General features: G+C 41.4%; 2 protein-coding genes across 3 annotated transcripts in view; one reads left to right on the plus strand and one right to left on the minus strand.

The window, feature by feature from the left end:
* FAM241B (family with sequence similarity 241 member B) overlaps positions 1-19,192 on the plus strand; it is a 223,850-nt gene that overhangs the window by 55,923 nt on the left and 148,735 nt on the right. The window lies entirely within an intron of this gene.
* TACR2 (tachykinin receptor 2) lies at positions 1,125-17,754 on the minus strand. Its single transcript, XM_026672731.2, is given in 6 exon segments — positions 1,125-1,269; positions 1,272-1,354; positions 5,540-5,736; positions 10,720-10,876; positions 13,031-13,225; positions 17,250-17,754. Coding segments are annotated over 6 exon segments (1,149 nt in total). The 5' UTR covers positions 17,648-17,754; the 3' UTR covers positions 1,125-1,150.

Genomic DNA, 19,192 nt, shown 5'->3' on the forward strand with positions numbered 1-19,192 from the left:
CAAATGCTGGTTTCCACCAAAAACATCGCAAACCATGATCCCGGTACTCCAGGATGCTTCAAATGGCCATAATGCAGGCCAGTTGCCGACTGCTCAATATGTGGTCTTATGGCGGCCATTAGACTTTGAGATCCAGGTCATAAGTACCTTTTGATGGTTCCATCATAACTTTGAACTGAGTTGAAGGATATCTTTATTACTTTCATGAATTCCTCGTTCTCAAAATCCCAGTTTTCAGGACTTCCAGCCCCACCCCTAATTTCTGTTATAATTTGGTTCAATGTTCTTGAGGAAAAGTGATGAACAACTTTGAGTTTCCATAAGTACATTCTCCACAGCCTGCAAAATGCAGTTTTGATTATTGCAATGTGTGTGTAGAGGTAATTTTGCATATATGTGGGCTTTTTTAAAAAGTGCAGTTTCCCCTAAAGAGGACATTTGTCTGGAACAAAGCATTTTAAGCATCAGCCCCAGGATGGTGAATGGAATCAAAAGAAAATATTTTAGGAAGAAAATGCACTTTAGATTACCAGTAGATTTATATCTAATGTCTAGGAGTACATGGTGGACGCTTAACTTTTGGTCTCTATTAGTTCCTGAATTGGGCTCACCAATTGTTCTTGTTCTGACCCAAACCCTTTTCCAATAAAACAAACACAAAAGGCTGCTGCCAACTAATTAATTTTGATAAGCACAAGCCTTGCCAAAACTGCGAAGCTACCAAGAATAAGGTTACCTAGAAATATTTTACAACACAAGAGTCTTCAAATACCAACTAAGATACTGCAATGTCCACAAGGCTCGAGTTTCAAAACGTCTTTGGACATTGGGGCCAAGTTGGAAGCATTAAAAGGAATTTATTCTACTTTTGTGATTTGGTTATTTTTGTGTCACATCCCCGGGTCATCACATTATGCATGCCAGTTGCCAAGCATCCAAATTTTAATCATGTGACCATGTGGATGCTGCAATGGTCACCAGTGTGAAGAACAATCATAAATCACTTTTTTCCATGCTGTTATAACTTTGGTCACTAAACAAATGGTTTTAAATTGAAAACTACCTGCACAAACCTGCCATGATCTATTGCAGTATTTTTGATGCTACAACAAAAACCAGGCCGATGAAGTTGTTATTCAAGCCTTTTGGATTAAAAAGCATGCCACCCAATACATATGAGTAACTGACAACGTGAATCAGTTGGGTACATTGCTAAGCAACTCATAGAGAAGTTGGATGCTTGTTCTCTTTGGATTTTCTGTAAGGGTCAGGATAGCTGAGGTTAAGCCGGTCTCTTTCTGTAGCTTTGATGCAGGGGCAACATTGAAAAGCAATTCTGAATCCAGATCGGAATCTGCCAGGAGCACAAATATGAATAAAATGCCTGTTATCTAACCCAAAGACAAGAGAGCGAAGCCATCATTCCCCCCGCCCCCCAATTTCTACCACACCTTTCTATTTTTAAATGTATTCTACAGTCTTTTCCACCTCATTTTTATGATTTACTATCTCTCTACTGACTCATCTGTCTGACTGTCATGCCCCTGTTGGAATCTGATTTCGAGGGGGAGGTCGCTGTGGAGGAAACTGGGGAAGGGCATAGTCCGGCTGGGCATTCAGAGGAAGACCCAGGGCCATCCCCTCTATCCTAGGGCACGCAGGGAGGAACGGAGAAGGGAGCAACATGGGTTACGGGGGAGAAAAAGGCCCTGATTCCCTTCATTAGCTGCAGCTGGGAAATCGGGATAAAAAGGGTGTTTGCGCACAGCACCTTGCTGGAAGCAAAGCGTGAATTATCTTTGTCAAGTCTTATCTGGGTTCTGGCATCTTCCCAACTGTGTATTTTGTTATCTTTTGAAGTCTTCAATTCCTTATCCTGCCCTGTCTCGTTAATTGCTGCAGTGTGGTTTGTGTTAGTTTTTATTTATAATTTATGTGTACTTTGGGTTCGGACTGAATTTCTTCCCTTTAAAAACTGTTCTTGGGAGTTTTTTCTCTAGCCGATAACTGGACATTGGGGGCCAAGTTGGAGGAATTAAAGGGACTTTACCTACTTTTGTGGCTTTGTTGCTTTTGTGTCATGCCCCAGGTCATCACATGTCTCTGGCCTGACCTCTAACCAAACAGGGGTATCTACAAAGGTGGGCTCAGAAAAATCAAGCTGGCCGGCCTGGCAGTTAAGTCCCATGTCTTTTATAAGGTGTTGCGTTATGTTCATAAAGAAGGGTTGGCCATTGATCACATGCTTGGGCCACTATTTTGATTTTTTGGACTCCTACCTCCCTCTTTGTGTCAGAGATTCTAGACCAGGGGTGTCAAACTGGCGGCCCATGGGCCGGATGCATCATGCACAGGCCACGCCCATCCCGGTTCCACAAAGGCAAAAAAATGTCATGATACGTCATGTGACACCATCGAGTTTGATACCCGTGTTCTAGACCATAGATATCCAGCCATAGGTGGTATTCAGCAAGTTCTGACCTGTTTTGGAGAACTGGCAAATCCTACCTCTGACTGGCCCCACCCCCATCTTTTCTCTGCCTCCCGAGTCCCAGTTGATCGGCTGGGTCTTCTTTTGTTGCCCTGCACAGGAGAACGGAGCTGGAAAGCAGGTTAGTGGGGTGGAGAGGGAATGGGAATTTTGCAGTATCCTTCCCCTGCCACTGCCCACCAAGCCACACCCACAGAACTGGTAGTAAAAAAAATTGAATCCCACCCAGCCCTGACAATTTTAAGACCTGTGCTGGATGGGGAATTCTGGGAGTTGAAGTCCACAGGTCTTAACGTTGCCAAGGTTGGACATCCCTGATCTAGACTGATTGCCTGCTGAATATTTTCGAAGTCAGGTGGAGATCATGGATCAAGGGCTGGTGGGTGATTATTTTTTGTTAGTAAAGATCATGTAACACATTGGCCTTGCAGTGACCTGTGCTACATGCTACAAGCCACAAAGCCCAGGAGAAAAAATAACTGGAAAGAATCAAAGCATAAGTTTCCCCTCAAGTCAAAAATCAAAAGACATAATTTCCTCCAAAGAAATGCATTCCTTCCTCCCTGCCAAACTAGAACATCTCTCTCAAAATTCAGAACAGAATAAATGTAGAATTTGCTAGAGAAAGTCTTTGACTTACAACCACAATTGAGCCCAATATTTATGTTGCTAGGTAACACTTGTTAAACGAGTTTTGTTCCATAGTACAGCCTTGCTTACCCCAGTTGTTAAGTGAATTGTTGCCATTTTAGTAACATGGTTTCTAAGTGAATCTGACCTCTGCATTGACTTTGCTTATCAGAAGGTTGGTGATCACATGAGCCTGGGACACAACAAATGTCATAAATATATGCCAATTGCCAAGTGTCTGAATTTTGATCATGGTGATGCTTCAACAGCCATGAGTATAAAAATGGCTATAAGTCCCTTTTTTCAGTGCTGTTGTGTCATGCCCATTAGAATCTGACTCCAAGGGAGAGGAGGAACAGCCGACAGGGAATGGGAGTGTGGCTCCAGAGGTTGTGGAGGAAACTGGGGAAGGGCACAGGCCAGCTGGGCATTCAGAGGAAGACCCAGGCCCATCCTCTCTTCATCCTAGGGCATGCAGGGAGGAGCAGATAAGGGAGAAATGAGAATGGTATGGTCTACGGGGGAGGAAAGGGCCTTGATCCCCTTCATGGGCTGCAGCTGTGAGGACTGTTTTAAAGGACAAACTGTGCATGGCCCAGTTCTGGAAGCAAAGTGCAAAAATATTTCTAGTCTGTCAGTTCTTAACTGAGTTTTGGCGTCCTTCCAAGTGTGTGTATTTCGACATCTGTGGACATCTTCAAGCCCTTATCCTGCCTTGTCTCAATTCTTCAGTGTGGTTTGTGTTGTTGTTGTTTTATTTATAATTTATATGTATTTTGAGTTTGAACAGAAGTTCTTCCTTTTCGCAACTGTTTGTGGGGGAGTTTTTTCTCCAGTCAATGATAATTGGACCTTTAAAGTCAAGTTGAAAGAATTAAAGGGACTTCACCTGTTTTTGTGACCTTGTTGCTTTTGTATCCCACCCTGGGTCATCACACGTTGTAACTTTGAACAGTCACTAAACGAATGGTTGTAAGATGAGGACTACCCATACTACATTTCCATGGCAAACAGGGAGGATGCAGAAATACTACAGGATATTTCTGGTGCAGATAGAAATATTTACCGTGCAGAATGTTAGTGAAATATGGCGTGCATTCCAGGAGCAATTTTGTCTTTGAAAGATTTCTTAGTTTTCAATTCTAACCGCGCACCCCAAAGGAAATGCAAGTGTCCAACTGGACACAACTTCCGGCCACACCCCTATTCAGATTGTGTCTCATTTTCACCCTCACTACCTACATTCTCTAATCGGGGTGTCAAACTGAAGGCCAGCAGGCCAGATATGGCCTGTGGGCAGGGGTGGGATTCAAAAATCCCAACAACCGTTTCTCTGCCCGGTTGCTGGATGGGCGTGGCCATGGTGAGCGTGGCCTACCGGAACTTCCGGGAGGGCCGTTTTTTGCCTTCCCCAGAGTCCGGAGGCTTCCCTCGGGACTCTGGGAGGGCAAAAATGGCCTCCCCTGGACTCCAGAGGCCCTCCGGAATCTGGAAACAGGCCCTTTTCCGGACTTCTGGAACTTTCAGGAGGGCCGTTTTTCAACCTCCCAGAGCCTCTGCGCAGACCCTGCACTTACCTGCATCCAAAATGGGCCACGTGCAGACTCCTAGGAGGGGAGGGGAGGGGTGGGCGGGGCCAGCCAGTCGGTTCAACTACTGGTTCAGCGAACCAGATGTAAATTTAACATCCAGTTTGGCCAAACCAGCTGAATCCCACCCCTGCCTGTGGGGTGCTTAGTTTTGCCCTAAGAAATCCTGGAAACAGTGAAGGACTGGCCTGCAGTGCCTATGCCAGCAAAAGCGGAGCCTGGGAGAGCCGCATGTGGCCCTCTTAGGCTCCATTTTTGGCCATGACAGCTGGCTGCAGCCTCCGAGCTCTGTTTTCACTGGCAGAGGGCCCCGCCCACCCTGTCCTATCTGTGCTCCCCCGCCCCCCGAGGTCAAACACAACTCTGATGTGGCTCTCAATGAAATCGAGTTTGACACCCACCCCTGATCTAGATATATCAATGGTGTTTGGGTTCACTTGTGTTAAGCAGTAACCTCCACATTCAACAGGCTTAGCACCCTGTGAATCCAGCCACTCTGGCTATTACACCATGGATTCGTGAGTTATTTTTACATAGGAATTAACTCACCATCTTTTGTTTATCAAACTGTGGCTTAGTATTTGTGAGCTAACCTGTATCTCAACTTACCCTTGAGCATTTACCACTTTCTAAAATGTAAAGCTGATGTTTTTATATTAAAAAATAATGTTAAGGAGAAAAAATATTTGGTGCGAGTGATGGCACCAAATTACGTTTCAGTAATTTGAAGTGAACATTTATCTGTATGTCATTTTATACTGTATTGTCCTTGGGTGATAGATCTTTTCACCCACTGAAGCTGAAGTCCCTTAAGCTACACAATACTCACCTATGATTAAGAGAGCAATAAATAATTGGACTGTACACTGCAGAACCCATGGCCAGCAAGAACACAGTGAGATAAACTTGTTGGATGTACTTCTGCCTGTTGACTTCCTCCCAGATGCTTCCCAGGATGAAGTAGAAATGATAAGGGAACCAGCAAATGGCAAATGTTATCACAACTGCAACCATTGCCCTGACAAACTAGGACAAAAACAACAACATAGAATTGTTTTATGACTGTTTCATTCTTTCTTTCCCATTGTATAATCTGACTACCACAAGGAATGGTACAAAACATTCTACATGAGAAATTTTCTGAGCTTGGAGCAGTGGCCATGCCATTCTAGAGTTTTGTCCTGAAGTTGAGGGAAAATGAGTGTTTTGTTCTTAACCTTTCAAGTAGTTGGACATCCCTCAATTGACTTGTTTTTAAAAACTTCATCCAAGCCATGGCTACTTGGAAAATGCATCTGCCAAAAAGCCCACCAAGGTGTCATGCTCCTGTTGGAATCTGACTTGGAGGGAGAAGCTGAACAGCTGACAGGGAGTGTCGCTCCATTGGCTGTGGAAGTAACTGGGGAAGGGCACATTGTGGCTGGGCAGAGCAGGGAAGAGGTAGAGCAAGGGAGAGGGAATTCTGAGAAAGATTCAGGTCCACCCCCTCTTCATCCTAGGGCATGCAGGGAGGAACGGAGAAGGGAGCAATGTGAGTTGTGTGGCTTATGGGGGAGGAAAGGGCCCTGATTCCCTTCATTAGCTGCATCTGGGAACACAGTGTATAAAAGAGGAAGCTGCGCACAGCAAGTTGTTGGGAGCAAACGTGAATTTATCTGGTATCATCCTGGCTTATCTGTGTTCCTGGTGTCTTCCCAACTGTGTGAGTTTTGCTGTGCTTTCAAGTCTGAAATTCCTTCTCCTGCCCTATCTTGTATCTTGTTTTGGACTGAATTTTCTACAGTTAAAGACTGTTCCTGGGAGAGTTTTTCTCCAGCTGAAGATAACTTGGACATTGGGGGCAAAGTTGGAGATAATAAAGGGACTCTTCTTGCTTATTTGACTGTGTTGCTTTTGTGCCATGCCCCGGGTCATCACACAAGGTTTCGTTCCTGCCATACTTCACTGAGGTGTAAGTTGAAAAATTAAGAGCATGGTAGTGAACAGGCGAGAGAGATATGCTTCACTGTTGCTTTCAGTGTCTGCTTGTGGATTTGATTTTTTTTAAAAAAAATATCAGTCATTCTTTGCCTTCATTTTTATAGATTGGGTAGCAAGTAGCAGTTGCACATGGATTTCTGTCAGCTTTGGAGGAAGAAAAGATCTACTGTTTCCCATGCAGAATTCTTGAAACTTTCATGGAATACTCTTGGTAACATCCTTAGGGAATGGACAAGTGGGAATGTCAGATCCGTGTATCTGTCATTTCTTCGGTGGAAGAAGAAAAGGGGGGGGAGACTGATAAAGAAATCCTTTCTTGATGTAACCTGAATATATTTAATCTTATATCGAATTTGTATAACCTACACATGATACAATGGAGGGAGGAAACCCAGATGGCCGGAACCTATCACCTCTGAGAGGCACAGCCAGGAGATGAGAAGACCATAAACATTCCACAGTGAGATGTGTCCTGGGAACCTCTGGAAAAGTTCGTTCTGAAAGGGGGTGGGGGGGAAATTAGGTATGCCCTGGGAAACTGTGAAAAAGATTGTTCCTTACAAAAGGGGTGGGGTGGGGAGGAATTAACATACTGGCTTTTGTTTCACTAAATACACATCGAGATAAGGGGAGGGGTTCTAAACTCCCTTATCTCTCCCTATAAGCCTGAGAGACCTTAGATGCTGCTTTGAACTCCTACATGAATTGTTTCATCTCAATAAAGGATTCCTTTTGATACGTTTGGTTTTCAGACAGTTCACCGTGCTGCACGCTGCATCATAGTGTTGTGGTCAAGCACCAGCCCTTTTCTACATGTGTTGCAACATTGCAAGCGCACCCCGAAGAGATGGAACCTGCCCCAGAAGGACATACTTCACATTCTCATGGAGAGACAGTCTGCAGATGCCACTGGAGACTCAAATCCTTCCAACAAAACATTTCAAGTGAAGCTGTTTCGTTCCAATCGAAGAACAAAGCAGCTATTCATATTTGATAAGAGTAGTCAGCCTTTGACCAGCTTTTATGATCGTTTATTGACCTTGGCGTGCCTTTGCTACAAACCAATGGCTGGTCAATAGAAATGGGTTCTCTGTACGGTTCTTATGGTTAATATAGTTGACCTTCACCTTTGGAAAGATAAATCTATAGTTGCAATTCCTCAAAGTTTTTGAACCTGATGTTATTTGCAATTTATGAATGAGTGGCTTTCAGACACAGATGATAGACAAAGGATTACAATGAGGATGTGATTGGCCTTTCATGCAACCTTCATGTGAAGCTCTTGCTAATATAATACTGTGGTTGTCAAAGAGTGTTTTGCTCTTTTTCTTGTTTTCTTCTATTTTTTTTTTTAATTGATTGTTTGTTTATTGTTTATTTTGCAATGGCAAAATAAAATTAATCCTAAAATCTAGGCTACAGAAACCCAGATCACGACTGTATTACTGAAAAAGAGGAACCAAAAGTTCTGCTTTTTCTTTCTTGCCATGTGTTGTAGTCATGCCACACTTTCAGATGTTTGTGGTCCAGACCGGAGAGGCCAAGTGCTCACTTCATGACTCCCAAGAAAAGAAATGTATGTAGCACCTTAATTTTTTCACCTTGAAGTTCATCAAGCATGACAGATTGATGTTCTTTATCTTAATAGTTAACATTTACCTGAATATTCAACTTTACTTTCTGAGTAGGCCCTTCTAAATCTTTTTATCTTTAGCTAAGCAAATTAGGTTTTTCTGCGTATTTCAAATTGTTAGTCTGGGGCAGGGGTGTCAAACTCACGTCATGGTGGCATCATGTGATGTAGCACAACTTTTTCCCCCTTAGCTAAACCGGATGTGGGTGACGCATCCTGCTTGCGGGCGGAGAGTTTGACAGCCCTGGTTTGGGGTATCAGCTCTCTGGGGTCCAAGGCAAATTTCTGATTGGGCTGGCAAAACTCCAGACTAATTGATGCAGCAATAAGTTAAGAGCTTTATGTATCTCTTGGCAGTCATCTAAAGGTTATCTAGATTTTAACACTCATGTGTAATGTCAAGGTCTTTATTTTCTTTCTTTACTTGTTCCTTCCAAACCGGAAGGAAGGACAGAAGAAGATGCAGAGAATGGCAAGAGTAAACATCATGAGGTCAATATTAAGCTAAGAGGCATCAGGAAACAGATGTTAGGATGATGTACCAATGTTAGTGTCTATGACACGAGTGTCATATGTTCTGCTCTTCCAGCTTGACCTGAAATGTTTCTATATAAGATTCTAAAAAAAATCATAAACTGGTTGTAGAAGAAAGACCAACTTGACAAGGATATCTTATCAGAGAAGACAACTGCCAGCTGATTCTTTGTTGATCTTCACTGCTGTCACTCAGCAAAGCTGAACATTTCTCCTTTCGTAGCACATCCAAGAAAACCTATCATTTTACAGCTGCTTTAACCAGACTGGTGCTTAGTAAGTGTAAGAATTTACTTGGAAGGTCTCATCTTTGTCAGGCGAGAGGGGCCCATTCAGAATGCCATGCACGAGGACCTCCAAAATCCCCAAGTTCATGCTGATTATTGTTGCCTTGGGAGTTTACCAGACCAGCAAGATTGTAACACGTGACCCAAGTCAGCAGATGAATTCTCTGGTCTCAAATAAACATGCTGATGCTGTCTTGATTCCCAGCCTGTGCCTCAACTCAGTTCCAGACCAACAATTGTATGTAGGCGCATAAAAGCAGGGAGCCTTTTGTGAAAGGCTTACTCACTGTGCCTGGCTTGGCCGTATAACCTTTTCCCACAGACTTCGGCTCTAGGCAAAGCTGGTTCTTCCTGTCTGAAGTTCAAGATAACATGCACGACAACTGATTGGCTGGTCCCTCATTATAACAAGAAGTTTGCTCTCGGAAATCTCTTTCTTGGAGCAGTTCATGAAACTACTATATGCTGCCAAAATAACTGGAATTATTGCAGAGGTCTCCAAACTTGGCAACTTTAAGACTTGTGGACTTCAACTCTGACCTGAGAATTCTGGGAGTTGAAGTCCACAAGTCTTAAAGTTGCCAAGTTTGGGGCCCCCCTGAATTATTGCAATTGGTACATTTCATATGAAATCACAGCATTTTGTCAATGGGGGTTGGTGCCATGAATACCAGAATTAATATTACTTGATAATGCAACAGTAAGCTGCTTATAAAAACTTTGATATTATATTTACTTTAGCCCTGTAAGATATTGCTGATGAAAAAGTATCCCAGTTCATGCTGTGGCATGTCAGCTATGCAGAATTCATTTGTTTCCTTTTTAAAGGACTCAGAGTACAAGGTTGGGATTTCAAAGGTGACAAGAAGTGACATCCCCAAATTCTTGCCCCAAATTTTACAGTTGCTTTACAAAGATTGTTACTGAAGACATAATCTATATATATAAAAGCGAAATACCCCTCACGCATCATCACAAAATCTCCAGAACCGTAAGGCCTACAAACTTGAAATTTGACATGTATGTTCCTCTTAGCTTCTAGGTGCTCATTAAGAAAGGATTTTTCGAAATGACCATCAGAGCATTAGTATTTTCTATATAATTATGAATATGCTCTGGTGCTAAGGAGTTCTACTCCCCCTCCCCACCTGAAAAGAAATCTGTTCCAAATGCAAAACACAAGCAGAAGAGAGGAGTTTCAGTTTCAGTTTCACAGCAGCAAGCAGCTTTAGTAATGAAACGGTTGAGCTAAGCCATGCCTAGGCTCCTGTGCTGTCTTCTTGCTCACACAGCAAATATTCTTTCAGTTTCCAAACAGCCCTCAACTCTCTCTCACAGACAGGATTCTAGACAGATGAATACCGATGGATGCTGGTAGGCAGAGGCAGAATCCCCCCCCCCCTTATTTTCCTCCCCAAAAACTAAGCCCGAATACATAGTTTCGTAGCGAAGCTAGTTGATTTATAATCTTCTGGGAATAAATGTGCAATTGTGCAGTGGTATGAGACTTGCAATGGATTTATATTACAGTTCCACTTTAAGGTACTTTTTGGGGGGAGTGAACAAAGTACTAACCTTTTTCTTGGCTATGATCTTACGTTGATAGTACACCATGTTAGTGTGATCTCCAGGAACATCATTATGCCACAGAGTTATTCCTATTGCACTGTATGTGACAAACATCACAGTGAGAGGCAGTACATAAATCATGAGAATGATAGCTATGTGATACCTAAACAAGAAAAAGAAAGAAGGAAAAGGAGAAAGGCTTGAGTGTGAATGATCAGGGGTAAATATTTCCCTTCCTTTAGTAAGAACTTTCTCTGTGATACTGAGGGCAGTCTACATCTACATGATTAAAGCTATGATGGTGCAATCAAAACTCCGCCTGGCTTTTAATGTGTGTGTCTCATGATAAATGTCCATTAATTATGGCACCACCCTCTTTTTAACCAGCATTGCATAATGATAAATATTGAAAAAGGGCAGGGCTTTAAATTAGACAGAAGAGTTACCATCTTGACTTTTTTTTTTTTTTGAAAGGCCCTGTGGAGGCCCCAATTCCAAACAGAAACCAGTCAAGCTTTCCTATCAATGATGTATGGAACAATCTTCGACCAAGAGCTCTTCAGACAAGGAAGCGAGTGAAAAATGGCCTTTGGACACCATCTTCATTCTTCCTTGTGTGAGACACTTAGAGCAAGATCTGGCACTGAATTACAGTGCTCTGATGACAACACCGGAGAGCGCATGATCACCTTCGTTTAGAGCAGAGGGTCTCCAAACTGGGCAACTTTTAAGACTTGTGGACTTCAACTCCCAGAATTCCACAAGTCTTAAAGTTGCCAAGTTTTTGGGGACCCTTGGTTTAGGGAATTGGAATTGTTCATTAATGGCAATGAAAAACTGTCTGAAGTCATGATGGCACTATGTGGGATATAAGGAAACAAAGTGCAAAGGAAATGGTGAGAACCCGTGAACGTGACTTGGTCGTAGTAAATGTTGTTTTTCTTTCTTCCGAAAGGAGAGGGAATGGAAAGATTGCACGGTAAAGAACTTTTGTTCCTTGTAGCACCAGGAAGCACTTTCAGTCTCATTTTTTTTTTCATGAATTCTTATCTCTCCTGTATCTGCCTTAGTTTTTCTCTCTTTGTTCCAGAATCGCCAAGATGTAGAAAGTTGTGATGCATCAAGCAGCCTTTAGATGCTTCCACATGTTTAAACTGATAAAATAAATATTCAGACAAAGCTCGTTTTCATAACTGACATGCCAGGAATTGCTTGCAGCAGTTAACTCACTTCTGTAATACTAGCTGGTATCTTTCTTAATGTGGTTTATGCACTTCACATTCCCATTTCAGCCAGTAGACACCATTGTTGGCTAGCGAATTATTTGGGGCTCCATTGGGACACAGTGTGTATATGTATACCGTTTCCCTGAAAATACGACCTACCCTGAAAGTAAGTCGTAGCTTGATTTTTACATATGTACCCAATATAAGCCCTACCCCCCAAACTAAGCCCTAATTAAGATTCCTAAGCTAGGGTGGGGATGGAGGGGGTTGTCCACATAGTCTTAAAGTTGTCTTAAAGTTGTCACGGTTGGACACCTCTGTTCTTAAGTCTGGTTGGATAAAATTTGAGGCTTTGACTAAATTCCAAGTGCTTCACTTTTGGGAGAGGTGGGGAAATTCCTGATCCAATCCAATGAAGATAAAAACAACTTTTTTGGAGCTATCAATCATTGGGCACTCCTGTTCCTCCTCTATGCTTGGATTAGATTTGTCAAAATACCGTATATTTCTCACTTCAGTCTATGTGGGAGACTTACGTGCAGAGGTGGACTGCTGGGGGCTCACAGGGGCTCAGGAGAGCCCCTAGCTAAGATTCTGTGGGGCTTGGAGAGCCCCCAATAACCTCAGAAAGACAAGCAGCAAGGGAAAGCTCTTGATAGGCTTAATTGAACTTCTGGGCATTCAGCCAAGAGCATTTCACACCTCGTAAAAGTGTTTGCAAGCTAGATAAACAATCCACTTAGCGCTTGCAAGGGAAAGCCATTGAGCAAATCAGATAACATAGCCACTGGCCTCCGAGGGGATTAATTCCCCAATAATAAGACTCATGTAACTTACCAGAAACTCCACTAAGACTCCAAGATCCCTCTCACAGTCCCTGCTATTAATCCAGTCTTTTATTTAAGTATTAAATGCACGAAATAATAAACAACATTTTGGTATATATCTTTTTTTAGGTAATTAGGACAAAGAAGCGACGTTGAGTTGGCGACACCCACCCAGTCACAGGACCACCCGGCCACGCCCACCCAGCCAGTCATTAGGGCAGAGGTCCCCTTGCTAAAACAAATTTGAAGCCCGCCCCTGCTTACGTGAGCTGCTGTCTTTGGCTGTGATTGTGTGGCCAGCTCACAACACATTTGGCCAGTCCATGGTCTGCAATGACTTGTGCATAAAAGAACTGTGGAAAAGCAAGTGCACAAGCCACCAGCCAGATTATTCCTATGATCCGTTTTGTTTTTGCTGGGGAAAGTTTTTGCTTGAAAGGGTGAACGATTGCCATATACCTGAAAGAAACAGGAAAGGGTCAGAAGGAATGGATTTTTCCATTGAACAACTACGCTGAGAAGCTTACAGTCAAGACAAAGTTATTGTTTCTACATTAATTTGTAGAAAATGTCAGCCTAGTAAATTCTCAGGTTTTCTACAGTTAATCTCTTCTGACTTATTTTAAGAGCAATATGGATCTTCCCTAACACATTTCCTAGGTAACAAAAGGATCTGAGAAGTGAGGGAAAAGGAAGAATGTAGATGACAGAAAAAGAACAGGAAATCACCTGCTCAATTAGCAACTGTTTCAACCCTGCTCCCTTAAAATGCTAGAAAAAAAATATTGCCATTCCTCTGGTCCAAAAAAAAATGGCAAGGGGCCTTTGGTGCATGCAATTAAACTTTTAAGGATCTACGCCCCACAATTATTTCAATATATATATCCAGGAATATGCACAATTTCTAAAATGTAAAAAAATGAAACGAAATAAAAATACTGTGAGATGCAAAGCCATGCTTTCTCACCTCAGGTTCCGAGGGTCATAATGTATGCTCTCTTTAGTGCTCTAAGTGCCAACCTGTCTCCTTGATGGTCTCAACTCACCTTGTAAAACAAGAAAGAATGGTCCATCTCTTTTGCCCATCTCCCTAGCACGGTGATGGCTAACTTTTTCGGCAACAAGTGCCCAAAGTGCATGCACATCCCCAAAATGCAATATGTGCGCTCGCCCCCGCATGGGCCCCGCCCCCACACACGTATGTCTCCTGTGTCTCCCACATGCCCCCACCCCTGCACATGCATGCGCATCCCCGTGCATGCGCCCGCACCCCCATGCGCCCTGTCCCCCGCATGTACCCCATCCCCCATGCATGGGCGACAGAGACCTGAAGACCAGCTGGCCAATGGGAGGCATGTGAGCATGTGCCATGGAGCTGAGCTGAGTGGTGGGATTCAAATTTTGTTTACTACCGGTTCCGTGGGCGTGGCTTGGTGGCCGTGGCAGGGGAAGAGATACTGTAAAATCTCCAGTCAGAGGTGGAATTCTCCACTACCGGTTCTCCGGAACTGGTCAGAACCTGCTTGAATGCCACCTCTGATGCCATAGGTTTGCCATCGCGGCCCTAGCATATTGTTACCATCGATCTTGGATTGTGCAGATATAAATCCCAATGCAACGTCCTGTGTAATTGTTCCCCACCCTGTTCTTTAAAATGACACATTACTTTATCCAAACTCTAATCCAGGAGTTCCCCAACCTTGGCAACTTTAAGACTTGTGGACTTCAACTCCCAGAATTCTCTGGCCAGTTTTGCTGGAGCTTTGCTGGCTGGAGAATTCTGGGAGTTGGTCTACAAGTCTTAAAGGTGCCAAGTTTGGAGACCTCTGCTCTAATCTCTGTGAGATAGAAGAGAAAAATTAAAGGGCAGTTTTTACAGGACCACTTTTCCTTCAGTTTTTCTAACAGAAATAGGCTGTCTTAGTTTGACTCTTGATGTCTTAGTTTGACTCTGATTTGTGTATGTAGTTTTGGAAATGTTATGAGTCACTTTCCTTTTTACCCGTTAAGGATTGTCCAATCTTATCCCTTGCAGCTCAAAGCTGCATGTTGAAAAGCTTTCTATCTCACACCTGTGTTTTACTGTCATATCAGACGACTAATTTATACTTTGCTTGGAGGGCAATGAACTGTTGCGTACATCTGTTATGATTTTAGTGCAGCTGTGAGAACATTTCATTTTTGTCAACACTGATCTTCCCAATTCATTTTTTTCTGCATCTGCATAGCTAATCTAGAATCCCTTGAAAAATAAAACGTGGGCTGTTTATCTGCCCTGGGCAATTCATGTACATAGAAAATACCTGAAGGATATACTGACTTGCATATTTGATCAATTTTAAAGACTTTTTACACTTTCATTTAGCCAAATCAAATTGTATACAATCGCTCCTACTTAGTATTTTTTTCTTCTTCTTTTCTTTTCCTTTCCTTTCCTTTCTTTTCCCCTTCCCTTCCCATCCCTTTATTTTATTTTTGTGAAAAGATCTCTAGGTTTCTTGCAGTAGAGCACAAAAGAATGTTTAGGGATGACAAATATTTTTCCTGGCAATGTTTTTCAGCCCTAAAAAAGATGCACGAAAAGCAAAAACGTAATAGGTGAACTTGGCTCCGATCTTACTACAGGTAGTCCTCGACTTACAACAGTTCATTTAGTGAACATTTGAAAAAAAAAACTAACCTATGACCGTTTTTCACGCTTATGACCACTGCAGGTCACATGATCAAAATTCAGATGCTTGGCAACTGACTCATAATTATGACGGTTGCAGTATCCTGGGGTCGTGTGATTTGGTTAACAACCATATAGTAATATGGTTAACAACTCTAGGGATTCACGTAACAACTGTGGAAAGAAAGGTTGTAAAATGGGGCAAAATTCACTTAACTAATGTCTGACTTAGCAATAAAAAATGTGGTCGTAAGCCAAGGATTACCTGTGTCTGCTCCTTGCCTCCGCCCATCCGCTATGATTGCTAAGACAACCCAAAGGCACTGAAAAGGGCAGCTATCTGGGAATAAAATTGGTCTTTCTCAAATGAATGTCTACTCTACTGGGTGCCCCTTTGCTTAGGACTCAGGGCTAGTATCTTTTGATGTCTAATTGTACTATGATAAAACACCACCATGTGAGAAACTCGGGAGCAATTTTTCATGAGGATTTAATGTTGTTATATTTGGGTTTTTTTTTTTTTTGTGATTCACAGGATGCAGCTGATTCAGAAAGAGCAGGTCTTGCCAGTCCCACTTCAGCAGAATAAGTTTCTGAACAAGTCGAGCAAAAACATCTTTGGTGTATTGTCCTTTTCCAAAAAGGAGAAAGCCAGTTTAATTTGGGCCTTCTGCTTGTTCAGAATAGACCATGCAATAAAACCTTTTCCTGGATGGCAATTCAATAGATTCTCCATGAAGAGGAACAAATTTCTCCTGCAATATTTTGCATTATAGCATCATTAATGACATACATTGACATACACAATGTAATTTGTATCATTTCACATAAACAATATAAAATTGTATGATGTCTTAGTTTCTGATTGACTTTCTGGCTTTTCTTAATTGATGCTCCTTAACCCTTTTTATGGTTGTTGCCCATAAAATGCATGCAAAAAAGGAGCAGGGCTTTGATCTCGAAGTCTTGGCTGCCATTTTGATTTCTTGACTTCTCCATTCCCTGTGGGCACCCCTGCACATAAGCATATAGGTTGTTTTGGTCAGAATATTGATACCTGGGAAATGTTAGTACACAAACTCTTTATAAAAGCGAGATTCTACCCAAGGACAGAGCTGGAGAAACATCGAGTCTTACATGGTCTTAAAGTGCAAACAAAGTACTTAAAGTTCGTAGAAGAGTACTAACAAAGACTAATAAACCTATTGCAAAGACTGATAAAGATATCCCTCTGGAAACATGAAACAACATTTCAATAATGTTTAACGGAATACCAGAAAGGAATGAATTGTTACCAGCAGTTGTGAGATAGGTCATAATTCTCTTGACGTCCTATCCAGCAGAATCTGAACAAATTATGTAAAACTGGCATGTTTTTGTAAGATGGTCACAGAAAGTGGATCTTATAAAATAAAATAGCACAAAATGTACATAGCAGTAGATAAGGAATGTCTTCTTTACAATTTAGGATTAGATTAAGGTAGTTTTATGCATGTCTATAAGAAATAAACCTTTTTCAGTTCCATGGGATTTATGATCAGGTAAATGTGCACAATAATCTAGAACTATATCATTAACCCTTTACTACAGTATCTGCACTCAAAACATCTGAATATGCAAGCTTTTACATATTCATATTAGTCTTCGTATTCTTCCATATTCATGATGTTAGTTATTCATATTGTAAGAGCAACTATTTTCTACAATTATATATCAAACATACCTTTATTACAAGTGAACACCCACCAGATGTATAGTTGTTATTTTTAATTCCAATGGTACTTTTAAACTTTTCATCATTCTTTTTCTTACCTCTCCACAGAGACAGCAGTCATGGAATAAATGCTGACAAATATTACAGTAACAGGAACAAAATTATGGAAACGGCAGAATCCCTCGCCAAAATACCAGACATTATGACAGGCATAAACAAAATTAAAAACTGTGTTTAGAGCACTCATAAGCAGATCGGAAAGAGCCAAGTTCACAATAAAATAGTTGGTGACTGTTCTCATTCGTCGATGGGACAGTATAATCCAAATGATGGTAGCATTTCCTATAATTGATGCTGTGATTATCAATAAGTAGGCAACGGCCCAGAGTGCAATTTGCCATCCAGGCTGGTAAAATGTAGTCATCTCAGTCAAATTAACATCATTTTCAAAAATCCGATCCTGGGAAGTATTGTTTATGCTTGAGAAGGAAACCATTGTCAGTTCTTTCTTCTGCTCAAAAAATCAAAAACCAAAGGAAAACCCAAAAATTGGCTGCAATTGACTCGATTTGAGGATCTCAGTCTTATCAATAGAATAATGAGTTCATCATGATTTTGTAGATTGAATTTAGAAGCATTTGATTCATTGCATACTGGTGTTCAGTTGAGGCAAATAAATGAGATGAGATTGCTGCTTTTTTACATTCTTTTGCTGCTCTTTTTCATTCGTATCACCACAATTTGTGATGAAAAGAATTTTCTTAAAAATGTTTGTGTATGTATGTGAAAGAGACAGAGAGAGGAGAAAGACAGAGAGAGATTAAAGAAGATACTGATAATGCAGCATGGAGTTGATAGACTTTTGTTTGTTCTTCCTTTGCCATTCAGACCATTACGGAAGAAGCCAAATGCGGGAGAAAATCTACACTGCATTTCAAAAGAAGGTGGAGAGACAAGAGTATACAAAATTATGCATCAAATCAGATTTCAGAAAACTGGCCCCTCGTTGCTTTCCAAAGTTGTTGCATTAATCTATGTTTACCCTCCAATTAAAGTGAGAACTCTCACAGATTTTACCCTACAAGGATCAAGACGTTTATTCCTTGGGTAATTACATTTGACTTTTTGACATCTGTGGGAGTTTCAGTAAGCAGAACTTGGCCTGTAGAACATCATAAATATTGCCAGAAGAGCTTGAGAACAGCCCAAAGCCAAGATACAGAAGATAGGAAAATGATTTAGAAGTCAGAGAAAAAGCCATATTTCAAAAAAATCTGCCTACTGATTGCTCAGTGAACCTCTCAAAACATTTCAAGGCAACTCCTAGAAATAGAATATATTTTCTGCCACCTCTGTACCCACAAACTCAAAGGGCTCTTCAGAGTGTTATTCCAAAACCAAGAAACAGCTATGGAAAAACATGTGGCCTTTCTCCACAATATGTATGGATAATATTATCCCCTTGTGTAGGAATTTGTGAAAAAGTAGTTTACAAGCACTATATGCTTCTGTCAAAAAATCTTATTTATTACATTAAAATTCATACTTAACCAGGTCAGTTAATAATTATATTCACACATTAAGTGTGCTTGGTTTAAAACTTGGTTAGTTTTTTGTGGTTTAGTATTCTATAAGATTATCAAGTTATTTTATGGTCTAATGTACTATGCAAATCCAGAAAAACTGGTTAATTCAATATCCATGTTCGGTAAGCATAACCAAAGTTTGCATTGCATAGTGATTGTAAAGAAAGCTCTCAACATAGAAACACCACTCCCATTATTTATCTGTTTGCTTCTTTGTCAAACATGTACAAGATAACAAGTATTAAGTATGAACATAAATAGGAACCAAGGAAGTAAATACAGATAAATTGAGACAGTAAGACAGGGGCAGTAGGCACGCTGGTGTGCTTATGCGTGCCCCCTTCAAGGATCTCTTAAGAATGAGGTGAGGTCCACAGTAGACAGTTTGAGGTTGAAGCTGTGAGGGGTTGAAGCTGTAACAATGGAGTCTGGTAAAAAACAAACTAATTAACTTC

Source organism: Notechis scutatus, chromosome 4 (genome assembly GCF_049901735.1).
Source record: "Notechis scutatus isolate UNSWTSFEM ecotype Mainland chromosome 4, rNotScu1.2, whole genome shotgun sequence".
NCBI lineage: Eukaryota > Metazoa > Chordata > Lepidosauria > Squamata > Elapidae > Notechis > Notechis scutatus.